Source organism: Triturus cristatus, chromosome 1_2 (assembly GCF_964204655.1).
Source record: "Triturus cristatus chromosome 1_2, aTriCri1.1, whole genome shotgun sequence".
NCBI lineage: Eukaryota > Metazoa > Chordata > Amphibia > Caudata > Salamandridae > Triturus > Triturus cristatus.
In genome coordinates, this window is record NC_140580.1 from 985,982,873 (window position 1) to 986,000,279 (window position 17,407).

The 17,407-nt window shown below is 42.3% G+C and overlaps 1 protein-coding gene across 5 annotated transcripts in view; it reads right to left on the reverse strand.

The window, feature by feature from the left end:
* TRAF2 (TNF receptor associated factor 2) overlaps positions 1-17,407 on the reverse strand; it is a 407,403-nt gene that overhangs the window by 187,544 nt on the left and 202,452 nt on the right. For all 5 annotated transcript variants that reach the window (XM_085610939.1, XM_085610956.1, XM_085610929.1 and 2 more), the window contains one exon: positions 7,952-8,030. In XM_085610939.1, the coding sequence (XP_085467065.1) occupies positions 7,952-8,030 (79 nt within the window). The remainder of the gene's footprint in view (positions 1-7,951; positions 8,031-17,407) is intronic.

A 17,407-nucleotide genomic window follows, 5' to 3' on the forward strand; every position in this document is an offset into this window, starting at 1 on the left:
TACTGTTGAGCCTTTAAAACAAAAACTTAACGGAGTAATTTGTAGGATGATTCAAGAGATTTAGCCATCTACATGTTGGCATTGGGGCTATGAACTAGACAATGAAATAGGGAAACAGAGGCAGAAAGAAAGAAAAGAAACACCCTTGTTCTTTTTTTTTTTATTATTATGAAACATTTCATTACCATGATTGGTCACTCGTTACTTTAATCAACATATCAGCTCATCAGATTGGCACTGCCACTTTGACAGCATTTATCTTGGGGAAGAGGCCAGTTGTGACGTGGTCATCTACCTATGCGCGCTCAAGAGTTAAGTACTAGGACTGCAGTGAAAGGCCCCATGATTAAGCAGTCCTCAGTACTGTATATAAATGCTTTGTGTCCAGTAGAAATAGTTGAAGTCATACTTCAGATTCAGGACTATCAATCATGTGACAGGAAGACAGGTCACCCTTCTCCATCTTGTCAGAGCACGGTGCAATCACTGTTGACCTTACCATGCCATGTGGGAATATGTGAATGAGTTGGTTAAAATAGTATTCTTTCATTGCGTAGTTCACTAGGACGGCTCTGCCCACACCAGTTTCCAACTTGCCAGAGGGTGAGATGTGGTCGGGGATATGCTGTCGCCAACCCACATGGCAAAATTTCCTCATGTCAAATGAGATCTAGGCTTATCTGGTAGCTGCTTGTTTGCAAGATGAGAACATTTCCATTTTCAATAAATAATTCATCTAGACAAATTGTTTTGAAATCCAAGCTCCTGATTTTAGCATAGCATAGGGGTATGTAACAGATAATTCAGATTTTCCTAAATTCTTGTTCCTGACGAGATAATATCTCGGAGCCTTCCATAGAACCAAAATGTACAAATATTTTTCAGCAGCACATGAAGTACGGGAGGTACACACAGGCAGATTAACAATTTCATTTGAATGAAAATTTGACAGCACTTTAAAAAGAATAGTTGGACATGTACACAAAATAACTAGTCAACCTACATACTCTGAAAAAAATATTAAAAGCTACTCAATAGAGAAAGCTGCATCTTACTAACACACCTACTATTTAAAGAAATGTCAATATCTATGAAATAAACTTTTAATCCAATTTATGCATGTGTTAAAAAGCAGAATGAATGAAATTAGACGACAAGAGAAATGTTTTCTGATGAGTGAAAACACCTTATGCAAACCCTCAAGGAAATTCTTTACTACTGCAATGGCAAAACAATCTCTCAGTATGCTATAATTGTAGCCAAATTCAAACACAAAGAGGAATACTGAAGGTCCGGCCCTGTACCTTGTGGAATTTATGACAGAGCAACATCTTCTGTCATTTCAGTGGATCAAATCCACTCTATATACTGCTTACCAAAGGTCTTCCACTTAAAGGCATAATATGCTCTTGTAGAAGGTCCCTTTGCCTCTTTCAGGACCCATGTACAGACTGGTGGTGATCAACATGCCCTCCCTGAAAGACCGTATGAGCCAAACGGCTAAGCTAAATGGCATGTAATGCTTTATCTGAGCGTTGGTATTTGTTGCCACAACTAAAGTAAATGCAATTGGCTGTAACTTCTCTAACAAGCTGGTACAACCAAGAGAAAGTATGGAAACTGCAAAGCATAATAGTCCTAAATTACCTCAACACCTAAAAGTCTGGTGTGATTTTCTCGCAAGCCTTCAATAAATCTGAAAGCCCGCTTCCTCTCTGGGGTACTGAACAGAGGGTGTGGGTTGAGGAAGTTACTGGATCTTTGCTGACTGGAAATGCGGCTTAATGTCAGCAGTTGAAAGTTGAACTCCTCCCCTTTCACTTCTCTGAAGTGTCTGATGTCTTTCATGCTGGAACTGCTGTTAGTAAGCACAACTTCATCTCTGAAACCAATGAATGGAACTAGGTTTTGAAGGTGAAAAAGGCTTGTCTCACATTTACATGCCCACTGACTCGTGAGTGTACAACGTAAGTATTCATCATACTAATCTTATATTTCCTGAGACACTGAAACCCGATCCATTAAAGGTGCTCTGTTCTATTTAATAAATAGAAAATGTCATTTTATTTTGTTACCAACTCTGCCACCTCTTGTAAACCCTGCAAAGGAGTTTAGTTTACCAAGAGGTAAGAAGGACCTGCGTGGTCTCTCCTCCATCTCTGGTGGTATTTTGTTTTCAAGCGCAAAAAACACGGCGGTCTTAGGTTCTCCTTTCTGGCACCCTCTTTCTGGAACTCTCTACCGCTGGAATTTAGACTTTCCTCCTCTTATCTTCACTTCAGGTCCCTCCTAAAAACCCACCTCTTTCTCGGTATCTATTCATAAATCTCTTTCTCCTTGCCTTTGCTTCTGCCTCTCGTTGATTAAAGTGAATAGCGCCAAGAAACCGTCCGGTGAATGTCGCGCTTTACAAATAATTTTTACATTACATTACATTTACATTACTTAGAAACATGAGTCCCTGTCTCCAGAAGAGCCCAAAAATCTTAGCTGGTTATTTTTCCCATTTCTTTAGTCCTGTGTACAAAATATGTCAGATCATCCTTAAGATCTAATGAACACCTACACTGCTCACAAGGGGTCATAAAACACCAGTTAAATGAAAATGTGATAACACTTTCAAACCAGATGAAGAATCAGTATGTGAAATCACTTTAACCCTGTGAAAAACCATACAGGCTGCTCTTCGGTAAAGTCTTCAATTCACTCGCTTTTATTCATTTCCAAGAAGCAGGACACATCAATTTATTTGTGTTTTATTGGAGTATTTTTTAAAGTGCAAACAATCCAGGTGAGCAGAGAGTTGTATACAGCAACATGTTGCATAGTCAACATGTGAGGATACAGACAATTAGGTATATTATGTACGTTTTCGATGTGAGCCCTGTGAGTAATTATGATGGTGTTTACACAACTATCCCTTCAAATACAGCAGCATGTTCTTCCATTAATAAAAACATGACAGAGCCTTTCTGAAAAATTACTCTGGTTCTCCGTATATGCAGTAATAGTTCATAAGTGCACGTCTCCTCTTGACTTTTACACCTCAGTAGGCTGTCCTCTTTCTGAGTACAGCAAATGGACTCTCCTTCAGTAGAACGCTCCGCATCTTTTTGCAGAGGTTCATTTTGCTTCATTTATCAGGTGCTGGAGGCATATATTTATGGGACTTCTTACACCAGGCAGTCAAGTTAAACGATGCTGAAGTGTGATGGCACATCCTGCACGGGAGTACAGACACGGCAGTCTAAAAAATATTTGGCTCTGTCAACGGTGGTACCAGGACCTTCTTCATTTGTCAGGCTAAACTTTGGCTATTAGAATTAATGTTGGTTGAGATTTCTGTTTTGTTTTTAAACTATACTGCATCACCGGGATTGGAACAATAGTGTAATAGTTTCATGGAATTCACAGCAAACTGGATGTGAAGTCTGGGCAACTTTTATTTGTGTTCTGGGCCACATATTGATTTTGAGAAACCTACAGGAGTTCAAAAATGTATTTTGTGCTTCAATGTTTAACATTCACTTGAACTGCAACAGGACTGCCTGGCTCAGACCACCTGCTTACTATTTTACTCTCCAAGTAAATGGCCCAATTAAATAGGCCTTCCCTTTTTTTCAGGGCCCACTGCCCTGTCAAATGCACCAGGTCAGGAAACACAAAGTGCATCCATGCAACAAAAATATCCAGTAACCAAATATCCATGGGTGAAATCACTCCAAAGATAGAGAATATCAGAAATGTTGCCTCCCAGCACAGCGCTAAACTCCTGACGTTTTAAAGGCTCTGTTCCAAATGAGACGCGAGTTAAAAAAAAAAAAGCTTCAAGCATTTCGCTGCACAAGGTTCGAGTGGCAAATTAAATGCTTCTAATATTTGGGGAAAATTTGATTCTACCTCCATCATGCCTAAACATACCAAAAGAAAAACTGTTGGGAGGACGGCACGATGAGCACAGAGAATGATATAGTCAATTTACAAAGATTTTACTGTAACAAAGGTTGGACTTAAGGACAGTAGGATTCTCCACACAAGTCAAGTTCGGTCAATGTCATTTATGGAGATGTTCCTTAGTATTCTCAGTCATTCCTGGTGATGAGGTGACATCAGGGGCGGCTGGTGACATTTGAAAATGGCGGGGCGTAAAAGTGCTGGAGGAGTGCTCCGTAACATAACCTGGACGCTAGCTTACCACTTCGGCGCAAAGGTGGGAGATAAAGCTGCCAAGCCAGAACACCCTAAATTAACATCCCAAACGTGCATTACCGCCAGCTCCCAAAAGCCTAAAGTCGCGTCAAAACGCACTCTGAAACTAGGCCCAAAACACACCTTCCCCTCCATGGATTTTCTTCAAAACACTTGCAATCAAAATTAGACCTTCCCAGCTCTGATCCCAGCTAAGCAAATCCACTCGGAACCACCTGCAACACCCTACAATCGAACCCCAAAAACATGCAAAACTCACGTTTAACATGGGCTCCTATGGCAGCTCTTTCCCTTCCTCGACTTTGCCAAAAAACACCCTTCCCATCGATCGATTACTCCCAAACTTCCTGCACACCCATGAATTCCCCCTCCCCACCACTCACAGCAGCCCTGTTCCTGTCGATCAACTGGAACCCCCTAAAAAACACATCACCACCCCAACACCGCCCATTGGATAACATCGCACTTCCACTACTTTGATCATCTTCAAACTCACTGGGACACTAGTTCCAGACATTCTAAAGAATCTCAGCAAGAATTACACAAATCCATCCACTGGTGTGGCAACCCCTCAGCCAACGCCAGGATTGGCTGAGGGCACAGCTTACGCTACGCCCGCCGCCTGCCCATTAGGAGACCGAGGGGCTCCTAATGGGCATGCGCAAGGCAGAAAAAACACAAGTACGCATGACTGGGCACGGGCTAAAAATTACGCTCCATGCCCACTCATGCGCACTTGTGCTGCCTTTCCATGGTTTGACTGACAATACATGTCAGTCAACATGACGCCGGACCGCCCACGGTCCGACGTCATGCTGACTGACATGCATTGTCAGTTCTCCCCACCCTCGGCGTCTCTGAACTTAAGTAAACTAAGTTCAGAGACACCGAGGAGGGAGCTGGGGGCGGGGGTGCAACGCGCCAATGGACGCACCGCGCCTGGGTGACATGCTGTTAACTGTCACTGCCCTGTGGCAGCATGTGTTAAGAGCTCAGATTGACTTCACAGTAGTGGTTAGAAATGTTTGTTCACTTATTTGTAAAGCATTCAAAGATGGCGACTGTTTTACGCACACTGACGACATTGGTTGTCATGACAGCCGTAGGTGATGCAAATTACTTGAGTATTTAAACGCCTGGGCTTGAGAGCATGAGCTTTTCGACATTACATTTTCGCAGCACTACACCATCAGTGAGCTGATTACCTTTATTGGTTCAGGAACCTGTAATAATCGCTTGTTTCTTAGGGTCTCACATACATGTCGATAACATGTCCAGTTGGTCATATCATAAGTGTGCACAATGGTTTGTAGAATTCTTATTGAAAAACAGGACGAAGAATTGGACAGTTACGGGGGCTGCCTTTCTACGAAATGTGCCCCTGCCTTTCCTTAGGATTACTGTGCTTGTATATTGCAAGCCTCAGAGCAGTATGCTCTTTTGGACCAATATGTTTGTAGCTTCAATCATGCCCGATTAATCTTTATGCACATTCTGAAATATTCATTTGGTGCGCTAAAATGACTTTGAAATCATTGGAAGTTTTGAATTGACTTCCATGTTGTTTCTTTTACAGAAATTATTGTGATGTCATAGCATATTCCAGCGCTTTCAATAATTTATCGGTTTGTAATGGAATCATGATATGCTACGTACACTTAGTCAAAATATGTTTTTATATTGTTGTCAGGTTGTGCATTATATATTTATGTTTTGGGCATTTGTACCCTATTATAAATATGTACCAGAAGCCAACAGACACAGTTAACTGCTGAGGTATCATTCACACAAGTAGTTTTGTGCCTGCGAGCCCTGACACAAGTATGCACACGTTATAAAACTAACAATACCTATGCATTGTAGCAGCTGTCTTTGTTGCACTCCACTGAAAAGCCAGAACTATTCTAGTATTATCGAGCGCTCTTCGGTTGGCTACTTTGTTCGAATGATCATGCTTTTGCAAGGACAATTATACTCTTAATGTTTTGAGAGTCTGGAAAAAATCGTGCATGCGCATCTGAGAACTTTGAAAGTCCTCTTTGACAATACATAGCTCTTTGTAGTTTGGCACTCTCTTCATTCTACTATATCTTCATACTGCCATTTATACTTCCGGTGGTGCGCCTGAGAGCTCATTTACAAGCATACACACGCATCTGAGAATCTTGAATTTTATCTGACACAATATCAAGAATACTGTATTTTGTCTCTTTCTTCATTCCATCAGGTCTTCACAGTGCTAGTTAAATTTTTAGCATTGCACTTGTGAACACCCATACAAGCGTGCACATGCATCTGGGAATGTTAAATGAAAACTCTTACTGGCTTTGGAGTACATCCCATAAAACATTTGCTTTATCTTAAAATATGCATCTCTGTTTCCTTTTGAATAGATTTCAGGAACATGACCAGTTAGGGTATCTGAGTGCTGTACAAACAGGAAAGTTATACATGCAAGGAAGAAATGCAAAAGGAATATGCAATCATCAAAACATATACAATATAACACTCAATCAGCAAATTGAAGCTCCTGGTGTGCCCCGGAAAGTAGTAAAGCAGAGTGGCTTCAGGGCTGCTCTTGAAGGAATTTATTCAGAAGATGCATTTTTACAACTTTTTTTAAAGGAGGAAGTTGAGGGGTTAGACCTGATTGCAAGAGGCAATGCATTCAAAATTCTTGGGGCTAGACTGGAGAATGAGTGGTTGTAAGTCTTCTTTTTGTTGAATTTCTGAGGTTCAACAGAGGACGTTGGCGCTTCTTAGGGAGAGACTACCACCAGACGGTTTGAGTTTCTTTGCCAAGTAGACTGGAGTGTTATGGTGCAGGGACTTGTGTGTCATGTAGGCTATCTTCAGCTGGATTTTTGCTTCCAACTGGAGCCAATTCAGCTGTTTCAGAACTGGAGCAATGTCGTCAAATCATCTAGATCCTGTGACGAGCCTGGCTGCAGAATTCAGTAGGGCAGCTAACTAAAGGTTATCAGGAAGCAAAAAGTGTTTGAGTTTCCTCAGTGGGTTCAGATGGTAATTGGATCCCCTTGTGGTTGCACTGATATGGCCTTGTATATTCAGGTGTTTGTCCAGAGTTATGCCTAGTGATCCAGTGGAATAAATTAGTTTGTTAAAAATATTTAACTGAGGCAATATGAGAGCAGCCTGGAAGTTTTAAGGGGGCACGGTTAAGATGGTCTCCAAGGTGGTTTAATAGGTCATATGTATCATTGTTTCTTTTCAGTCTGCTTTTTCCTTTAGGAGGGATATTGGTGGTTATTATAATGTAAGGTCAGTGAAAGATAAAACGATTAAAAAAAATGATTAAAAGGTTAGTCATTTACAACTGATTTTATAGGTTAGGAGTTCCGTTTCATGAATGATATTCCAATCTCTCTTTGGAAGCGTGTTCTAAGATCTCGCTTATGGGCACAGACATTTAATGTGAAAGATACTGATGAAGATCCCATGATGGAAAAGCAGGAGTTCTGCACAGATGCCAAGAGGTGCCTATCCCTAGAGCTGACTCACCCTCATGCTCCAATGACTGTAATAAGAAAGAGAGGTAATATAAAGGACGGCACATTTGCAGGCAGCTCGGACTGATCCAAGAAGAAAGCATACTAGAAACACTGTTTGCTCATATAATCCAATTAAAGCACTGATCTTATATTGAACAGTCACTCCCTGAAAGATCAGCACTAAGTGTTGCAATATGTGAAGTTCTCATATTTTCAAAATTTAAACTTACAGAGCTCTGTTCTAAAATGGAAACACCTTCTTCATAAATTCCTTCCTGGATACAAGATGCACACTTCTGGGGTCCAGAGCTGGAATAGGGGACAAATGGATTAACATATAATTGTCAGCAATAAAAATGTACAGGCATATGTTAGTTCATTTAGGCAGCACACTAACTGGATTTTTCTTACATTTAAAATTCACTTTCCTCAGAAATCATGTCACTTATACAAATCCCAAAGAAAAAATATATTCCAACATAACTTGTTAGTAATCACAGAAGGAAAAAACAGAGAATATCACCAGTCAAATACTAGATTAAAGAGTGAAACGATGGCTTAAACTATGTCTTTCATCCCCAAATATAAATACCTCAATAATACAAGCCAGATGAAGTGTTAGGAGGGAACATGTAAGCTGTAAAGTCAATCAGTGGAGACTACGGTACGTTTAGACAAAGATATAAAGGTGAAACAGGTTTTGGTGATTTTCGATAAACCACCTAAAAAGAAAAACCCCAAGCCAGACGTTTTCCTGTGTGAATTATTTTTGAGATGAGGACCCGCCTTAGCATTTAAATGTTTTCAAAAGGCAGAAGGATACTCTGTAGATATTGTTAAGACCCTGATAGTTTGGATTCCTGAAAAACAGAAAAGATAAATTCAATCATGAGCCCTAAGAGCCACTATATTAAAGATGCAGAGTTCCATTTTCAGCTTTATTAAGCTTCAGCTTGTACAGTACCATTTTCAACACGTTCCATCCTTAGTTCCTTTAATGTATTTTTCTGTAAGATGGAGTTAGGCCTGCAGCATTACACTAGTGACATTTATGTTTTAAAATAGTTTCTTTTTAAATGATAATATAAAAATGTTGTGTAAATGTGGCTTGCAGATTGACAGACAAAAAATGTTTTACTAAAGGTACTTTGGATACCGTACATGGGTGAAGCTATTTAGTGTTTATGGCTGTCAATGAAAAGCTCATTATGGAGAATCAACTGTCGAAAACAGATGCTACCAATCCGATGTTGTAGTGTAGTGGTTTATACCACTTCAGAATTCCACCTTGGAATAGAATGTTACCGGTGGAATCCTGGAGATGCCAGATCCCTTGAGGGAAAGCATCTATACTGACGCCCCAAATGGCTGTGCGAACAGCAGTTTGTTTGATTCTATGACTTCTGACCCCACATATGCATCACTTGAGAGTATTTTTGGTGACTCGGACAGTAATGAGGGAGGAGCCACTTGGATGGGAGAATTCTTGAACTATATCAGGAGAATAGTCATGCTAGTGTGTCCAAAGGTACAGTTCTGTCTTCATCTTCCCAAATGGGAATGAGTAATTAATTTCATGTTTGTTCCAAGACCAGAGTTAGACTACCTAAGCATTTGCATGCAATTAATTACTCTAAGTAATCTCTTCTGACTTGCTAGTCCATTTCTTGTCGAGTAGGAATGTTAGAAATGGGGATCTCTAGTTGGCAGCAGCTAGCGCCGTAGTCCAAATAGGGATCCTTCTTCCTAAGTCAGAGTACGGGGCTACGCCCTTTGATAACCCCTGCTCAACCCTGTGGTAAGTTAGCACAAGCAGACAGGCCTATCTCGGAGGCAGTGTGTGAAGCATTTACGACCATACACAACAACGCAGTGAAGACACAACAAAGGGACACCACACAAGTAGCTATAGAAAAATAAGTATCTTTATATAGGCTTAACACAAGGCTCAAAAGCGATCAAGAAACCACAATGCACATAATTACAGATTCACTTCAAAAGCAATAGAGGCACTCAAAAAGCGTGTGGAACGAACTCAGTTCGAGGCCGGGGTCCACGTGACCCGGTGATGCACAATATGCCCGAGATTTAAAGGGGCACGGCACGCAGCCTCGCAAGGAAGCCGCGGTGATGACAGGTGGACTCGCAGCGGCCACAGCTCCCCGCTGTAGCGGTCCGTGGCGTGCACTCACGATAATCCTGGGACGAGGTTTACAGGTAGGCACCCGCAGGTGATAACAAGATCCTCGAAGTGGTGACTAGTGCGGGCTCTCAGCGGCACAGCTCCTCAGCTGCAGCGGCCCACAATAGCGATGATTCTCTTAGGACGGCAAATGCGGGCACTCAGCGGCACAGCTCCTCAGCTGCAGCGGCCCACAATTGCGATAGCGATGATTCTCGTAGGACAGCAAATGCAGGCACTCAGTGGCACAGCTCCTCAGCTGCAGCGTCCCACAATAGCGATAGCGATGATTCTCGTAGGATGGCAAATGCCGCACTCAGCGGCACAGCTCCTCAGATGCAGCGGCCCACAATAGCGATGATTCTCGTAGGACCGCCAAGGCGGGCTCTCAGCGGCAACAGCTCCTCCGCTGCGGCGGCCCACAATAGCGATCACGATGACTTTGATAACACAGGCAAATGCGGGCTCTCAGCGGCAACAGCTCCTCAGCTGCGGCGGCCCACAATAGCGATCACAATGACTTTGGTAGCAAAGACAAATGCGGGCTCAGCGGCAACAGCTCCTCCGCTGCAGCGGCCCACGATAGCGATCACGATGACTTTGGTAACGCAGGCAAATGCGGGCTCTCAGCGGCAACAGCTCCTCAGCTGCGGCGGTCCACAATAGCGATCACGATGACTTTGGTAACGCAGGCAAATGCGGGCTCTCAGCGGCAACAGCTCCTCAGCTGCGGCAGCCCACAATAGCGATCACGATGATTTTCAGCCCGCGTTCCCTGCAGTAGAACCAGGGGCTCTGGAATTCACAACAGAGGCCTCACTTGCGAGTAGAATCCCTCTAAAATAGGAATCCGGACGGCTGATGGGGGAAGTCTAATGTCCCTGAGACTTCAGCAGGAGGCAAGCTCAAATCAGGCCCTTGGGTAGTTGCTTCAGCAAGATGGATAGAATTTTCAAAGTCCTTTCCCTCTGGTTACACGGACAGAGGTTCGTCTTGACATCCAGAAGTAACACACACCGTAGGGGTTTTAGCACAGATCTTTATACCCCAAAAGTTTTTGGTCTCAAAAAGTCACAAATCACTGAACCCAGCCAGAACCAGTTTGGTGTCGTCCTGGAGCATTTTATTTACGAGGCTACATCCTGTCTTTCAGGAGAGGGGGTCTGCCATCAGACCCACAGTGAGAGGTGGAGCCATCATTCACCTTGCCAGGTACAGCCCTGCTCAGATCAAAGGGTCACCCCGCCCCATACTCCAACTGCAGATCTCTCTGTTTAATCCAGGTCGGTCTCAGCCTGCCCTGACCCTCCAAAGCCAGACAGCCAATACACATAACAGCAGAGCACATGGGAAGGCTTAGGCAAGAAAATACCTACTTCCCAAAAGTGGTAGTTTTAAACACAGAATATAGAAATAATCATCACTAAAAGATGCACTTTAATATTTGGAGCTCAGGCATACTAAATTCGACTTTCCTATCATGTTCCTTGGGTCAATTGGGATTATACCAATTCATACAGTCAATTTATAATAGGGAGCATTCGCGCTGTGGCACGAAATGGCAGTGGCACAGTGCCCAGCGCATCTAACACCGGCAAACACAGAGGAGACAAAAGCGAAAAATGGAAGGGAGACCCACACGCCAATGGAGCCAGGTCTAACAAGGAAGTTATACCACTACATTATTTATATTGTTGTGTATTTATGTAACGTTACCAATATGATGGTATTGTTCATAATTTGCTAAGTTTATTATATTTAGCATGCACAATTCGACTTTATTAGTGAGCAGCCAACAACTTGTTTTGCTTGTATAAAAAGGTAGATATGATATTAAATGGTTTATGCCACTCCAGGATTACACCTAGGAAAATAATGTAAAGTGTCACTGGTGGAATGCTGGAGATGCCAGATGCCTGTAGTGAAAGAGCCACTCTTGTGGTTTGGCACCCTATGATGACCTTCGACTACCATCATTTTAACTGACTTTAGTGTGTTATTTTACCCTAGCCTGGATATATGAGACTGTCCTGCATATGCCTGCTTCTCTTATTTCTTGTAATCTTGCTGTCTTTCAGTGGGAGCGGTCACGGAGTAGAATAGTTTTGCCAAGAATAGAAGGTGTGGGATGTGCATTTGAAAGCGTGAGAGGGAGAGAGAGGTGTGGAATGTACTTTTTGGTTTCGAAGTGCAGTGTTGTGAGCGGCGGTGCACACATTGGTGAGAATTATGAGCTCTTACTATTGGCTTTGACAAGGCCTCATGTTATCTTGTTTTCTGACTTTGCATTGCTTCAGCTTTTGTGTGCGCACAACAGTGCTTGCAAGTTGTTTGGGTTATGAGAATTATAAGTGCTTACTATTTGCTTTGACATAGCCTCATGTCATCTTGTTTTCTGACTTTGCTTTGCTTCTGCATGCACAGTAGAGCTTACAAGTTATTTCGGTTATGAGAATTATGAGCTCTTACTATTGGCTTTGATATGGCCTCATGTCATCCTTTTCCCTGGCTTTGCCTTGCTGCAGTTTTCCTGTGTGCACAGCAGTGCTTGCAAGTTGTTTGGGTTATTCACATTCAAGGTCTTTCTGCTTTTCTGAGTGATTGCTTTTGTTTAATGTACTCTGGAAGGCCTTGTGGGAGCTTCGTCAAGATAGAGGCTGGAAGATGTGAGAATGTACAACTCTGCCTCAGAGTCAAAATACGGGAGCTTGGCCAGCCTCCGTCTTGCCCTTGACGCAGACTTGTACAGCCAGCTCGTTTTTTTCTAATGAGAAGGGGGCAAGGTTTTCTAGAAGCTTCGCCTCACGTTGAGTAATGATATTTAAGCTGGGAGCCTTCGGGGGCCAGGTGGAAGTTCACCACAGAATTGACGTATTGCTGTGGAGGTGACGGAACTTGAGTCCTGATTGAACTCCTACCTGGGCTGTTGAAGGGCTTCCTCAGCTTTAGTTGGCTAGGATGATGCAAATTCAATCGGTGAGGTGTCCCTAACCATTTTTTATATATTTTCTACTCTTTGCTACTTGTATATACTGCATTTTATTTCAATTGTTCATTTAATTGTTCACTTGATATTTGGGAATCTGCATTTACTGATATATTTGGCCTACCGTTCTAAAAATAAACTTGTGTGTGTTATTTTAAATGCACCTGGATTTGTTTTCTTGCCTTGCCTGAAGTGAGTGCGGTCTCTTTTCCTCATCTTTAGGGAGTGCTGCTCAAAGTGTATTGAATGCACCTGGATTTGTTTTCTTGCCTTGCCTGAAGGGAGTGCTGTCTCTTTTCCTCTTCTTTAGGGAGTGCTGCTCAAAGTGTATTATTTAAAGGGGCAGTGGTATATTTGCCTCCAAAGTGGGAGTGCAGGGTTTGGGTGTGGCTTATTGGTGAGAAGTCACATTTATTACAATGCCTTGAAGCATTGCTGTTAAAAGGACGCTCAGATGTCAAAAATAAAGAAGACTTACATTTTGTGTACAGATTCTTCACTACAGATGTGTTGAACTAAACAATTCAGAATAAACTGTTCTCACCCAAGGCTGACCAAACTTGTGACTAGGGGATAAACCTTAAAGCCTTCCTATGTAATCAGTAACCACTGGAATGGTGAAAAAGGATGCATGAGCAGGAGATTTCCTATAGGGTGCAATAGCAGCTGAAGCTAATAACAAGTTATTGTAATTCATTATGTTTGATGCTCTTGGGAGCTGGCTCCTATGAGTTTGTTTAGGCTACCCAAAAAGACTGGTCCAAGACCCCACATTTCATCATGCTGATGCCCCTAATCTAAGACTGGATGTTGAAGAGTGATTAAAAAAGGTTCTGTTCCTGTCTGAAGCAGAGTTACGGAGTCGTCCCCATTTCAATAAGTTGTGGTGCACAGCTAATATAGATGGACTGACTTAAGGTGGTTGCTGTGTGATGAAAGGCCTATACGATGAAGATAGGTTCCTGACGCTTAGGCATAATACATGTCGATTTGGGGTAAGGTCTAGTCAATTTATTTTCTTTGATACAATAATGAGGGCTACACACCTCACCTGGTAGGGATTGCAGGGACAACTGTCCAAATCAAGTGTACTGGCAGTGTGCTGACCTTTCTTCGGGTGGTAGACCGATTTCCACTAGTCCATGATTCTGCACTTAGCAAAGGGCATCTGATCACATCTACCTTGATCCAAGAAAAGTGCAAGAAAGACACTGGTGCACAACTGTCTGATACTAACGGGGTTAATGTATTGATACAGCATGAAAAGCTGCAAGGAATACAGGATTTTGCCGTACCTAGTTGAACATATTGCACAGGGCCAATTCTATTACATCACAACTTGGCAAAACATACCAGGCTAGATTAGGAGGCTGCCCAAGTTGCTGCTAAAAGGAGGCTGAATGTCTACACTAGATGCAGGATATTGGAAAGCTACTGGAGATAGGCCACAGATGCCCTAAGGAATACAACAGGTGCACTAGTTAACCATTCCCTTAAGAACTGATCCTTACACCTTCACCGAACACCTAAGACAGGGAATTTAAATTTTAGATTTGTGACCCTGTCACTGCTGCTAGCTAAAAGGCAGATAATAATGCAATTGTCTAGTAGCCAAACTCCAGTTTATAGGAATGATATGCAAGACAGTGGCTGTTGGAGGAAGAGATCCACAGTTCTGAGGGGAAAATGAATGACAACTTACTAGATGACTTTCAAAGACTAGCAGATGTTGACTGTGTTGAGTGGGGATAAATGGGGAATTGTGCCCTCACAAGGATGTCACCTAGCTGCGTGCTATATATATGGTGATCTGCACGTCTGGAGTCTCCAAGCCCATTTTTTCCATGTGTTGAATTATATGGTATGCCGCTGAATGTATGTCAAAGGTTTTTAACAAATCCACTTTGCCTTGCTGGATTCTAGTGGTTGATACAGGTCTATCGTTGGCATACAATTTGCCATCTGAATGCACATGATTTGCTAGTGGAAAGTCCCTTGTATTCTTTCAGAATATCCATGCTGCCTTACAGAAGACCTCATGAGAGACTCTGGTGAAACGATACGCAGTATGAATCTAGTTTCCTTCAGTTGGATTAGAAGCTTCACAACACAAAAAGATGACGGGGAAACTGATTTTCAAGGCATGGTCCTTGGTGTTGGGTTCCACATCCCTGGACATGAAAACTAATTTTTGTGTTTCCTTCGGTAGGGAATAGGTCTATTTTATGTAATTCCCCATTTTCCAAAGCCATCACAAAGATTTTCATCATCGATGACCTACATGTGACGATTTGGAACAACCTGAGTAACATTTAAATTCACATTTTGGGCACCTGATCGGTCTACAAGAAACAATTTAACATTCATAAACAAAAGCTTATATTGATTGCTTAAGTTTCTTTGAAAGGGATCCTCATTCTCATTGTCACTTGCTTGATCAGATGTTGTTTTGTTCGATTGATTTAGAAATTAATTGGACATTACTGATGGAAAAAAAAGCCTGGAAAGTGGCGGACCTGCATTCAGCTACTATAGGTTGCTGTTTTAAGAATTTTCTTTTGTGTACCGGACACCTTTGATTCCCAGATTATCGACCTTAGTTCGCCTGCTTGCCATATATGCAGTGGTTAATACTGACATGCAAGTAATGGTTTCTGAAAAGATTTTTGAATAAATATGGAAAAGGGAGCCAGAAGCCTCTTATCATCCAAAATCCCCAGCTACTTACTTCATTGATCTCCCAAAGAGGTATGATGTGGCTTTGTGTGCAATCATGCGTGAGTGAGAATGAAAATAGAGGGTTTCACGGAATTCCAAAGAACGGATTTCTGTTTCACCATTGTGTAAGGATTGGCCCAAATACATCAAACCGGAAGAAAATAGTCTCTCTTCTGAAGGAATCCATTTAGTGACTCTTATTCACAGATGCTCATTTGTTGTAACCGATTCAGCGGACCAATATTTGTAAAATAAAGGCTGTTTAAAAAAAAATCATGAAGAATGTTATGACAGAATTGGGCTTTGAGCTCACAGTCATTTATCTAAGGTTACACATAGATCTGCACTCAGTAAAGATGAGCTACAACAGATCCCAAGCATTTAGAAAAGGTGATAGGAGGGGCAAGACTGAAGCCACAGGAAAATGTGTTTTTAAAGTGATGATTATTTATTACAATTCTGAAACAGATGGCATTTGCAAGGAATAGAAGATTAGTAGTTCGCATTTCTGAGATCCATGAAAAGCATCAAGTGAGGTAAAATATGGGGAAATGCCAGTTATGTAAAAGTTAATTACTTTCAGTAATGGTCTTTCTGGTGGGTACTCTATGGATTCCTCATTTTAGAATCCCCAGACACCAGGCTAGAATAGACACCAAAGCAGTACCTCCCCAGGTGGAGGGTCTGTGGAGTAGACCTGGTGGCTGCTGTGGCAGTAGTGTTTCGTGCACTTATGCAATGAAGCCCATGTCACAGCCTGGAAGATGTCATGGACAGGTACTATGCTTGCCAATGCAGTGGTAGCATCCTTAGCCCTAGTTGAATGGGCTTTCAGACCTTCCGGTTACGGATTCTTGGCCAATGAATAGCAGACCTTAATGCAGTGGACTATCCACCAAGACCGGGTCCCCTTCTGCACAGCCTTCCATTTCTTCATCCCAGAAACCCCCACAAAAAGCTGATCATTCACATAATACTTGGTACGATCAATATAAAAGCTTAAAGCCTTTTTAGGGTCCAATCAATGAAAATTCTCCTGCTCTTTCGAGGAGTGAGGAGGGTCAAAGAACATAGGCAGGGTGATAGAAGGCTCAACATGAAACGGAGTCATAACATTAGGCAAGAAGGCCGCCAGTTCCCAATATCAGTTTGTCTGTAAAAAAGGTGGTGTAGGCAGTGCTTAATTTGTAAAACAATAAATGCCAGGGCTCTAGTCAGGAGGCCTCTGCAGGTTGCCCACCTATTGCCACTGCCAGCATTGCCAATGACAGTACCTACACAACTACTAACCAGCACACTGCTACAAGTGTGACAGTTCAGACTATTTCCCGACCCCCAAAGCTATAACAATGGCTTGGGAGGCATGTGTTAGTTGTTTTGAATGTATGCTGAATAAATAGCTATTCTGTTCATCTTTGGATTATACAGACCGCGCTACCATGTGGCAGCTGTCATACGAGCTGGTGTTGACAATTAAGTAACGTACCGAGCACCGGAAACCACCGGCTCAAATTAAGCAGTGAATATAGGGCAGATACACCAACAGTGCCTAAAATTTACTCATGCAACGAGCTGAAGTAATTGCAATCAGGAAGATAATTTTTCAAGTCAAGATATGCAGCAAGTAGCTATGCATCAGCTTGGAGGGTGCGCACATTAAAAACATTAATACAAAATTATTGTGCCATTGTGTCATCACAAACGGTTATGTCCATGATGGGCCAAATACAAAACAAACTAAAAAAGATCCAATAAGGAGTAGTTTCTTACCTGTAACTCCAGTTCTGTAGTAGGGGATCT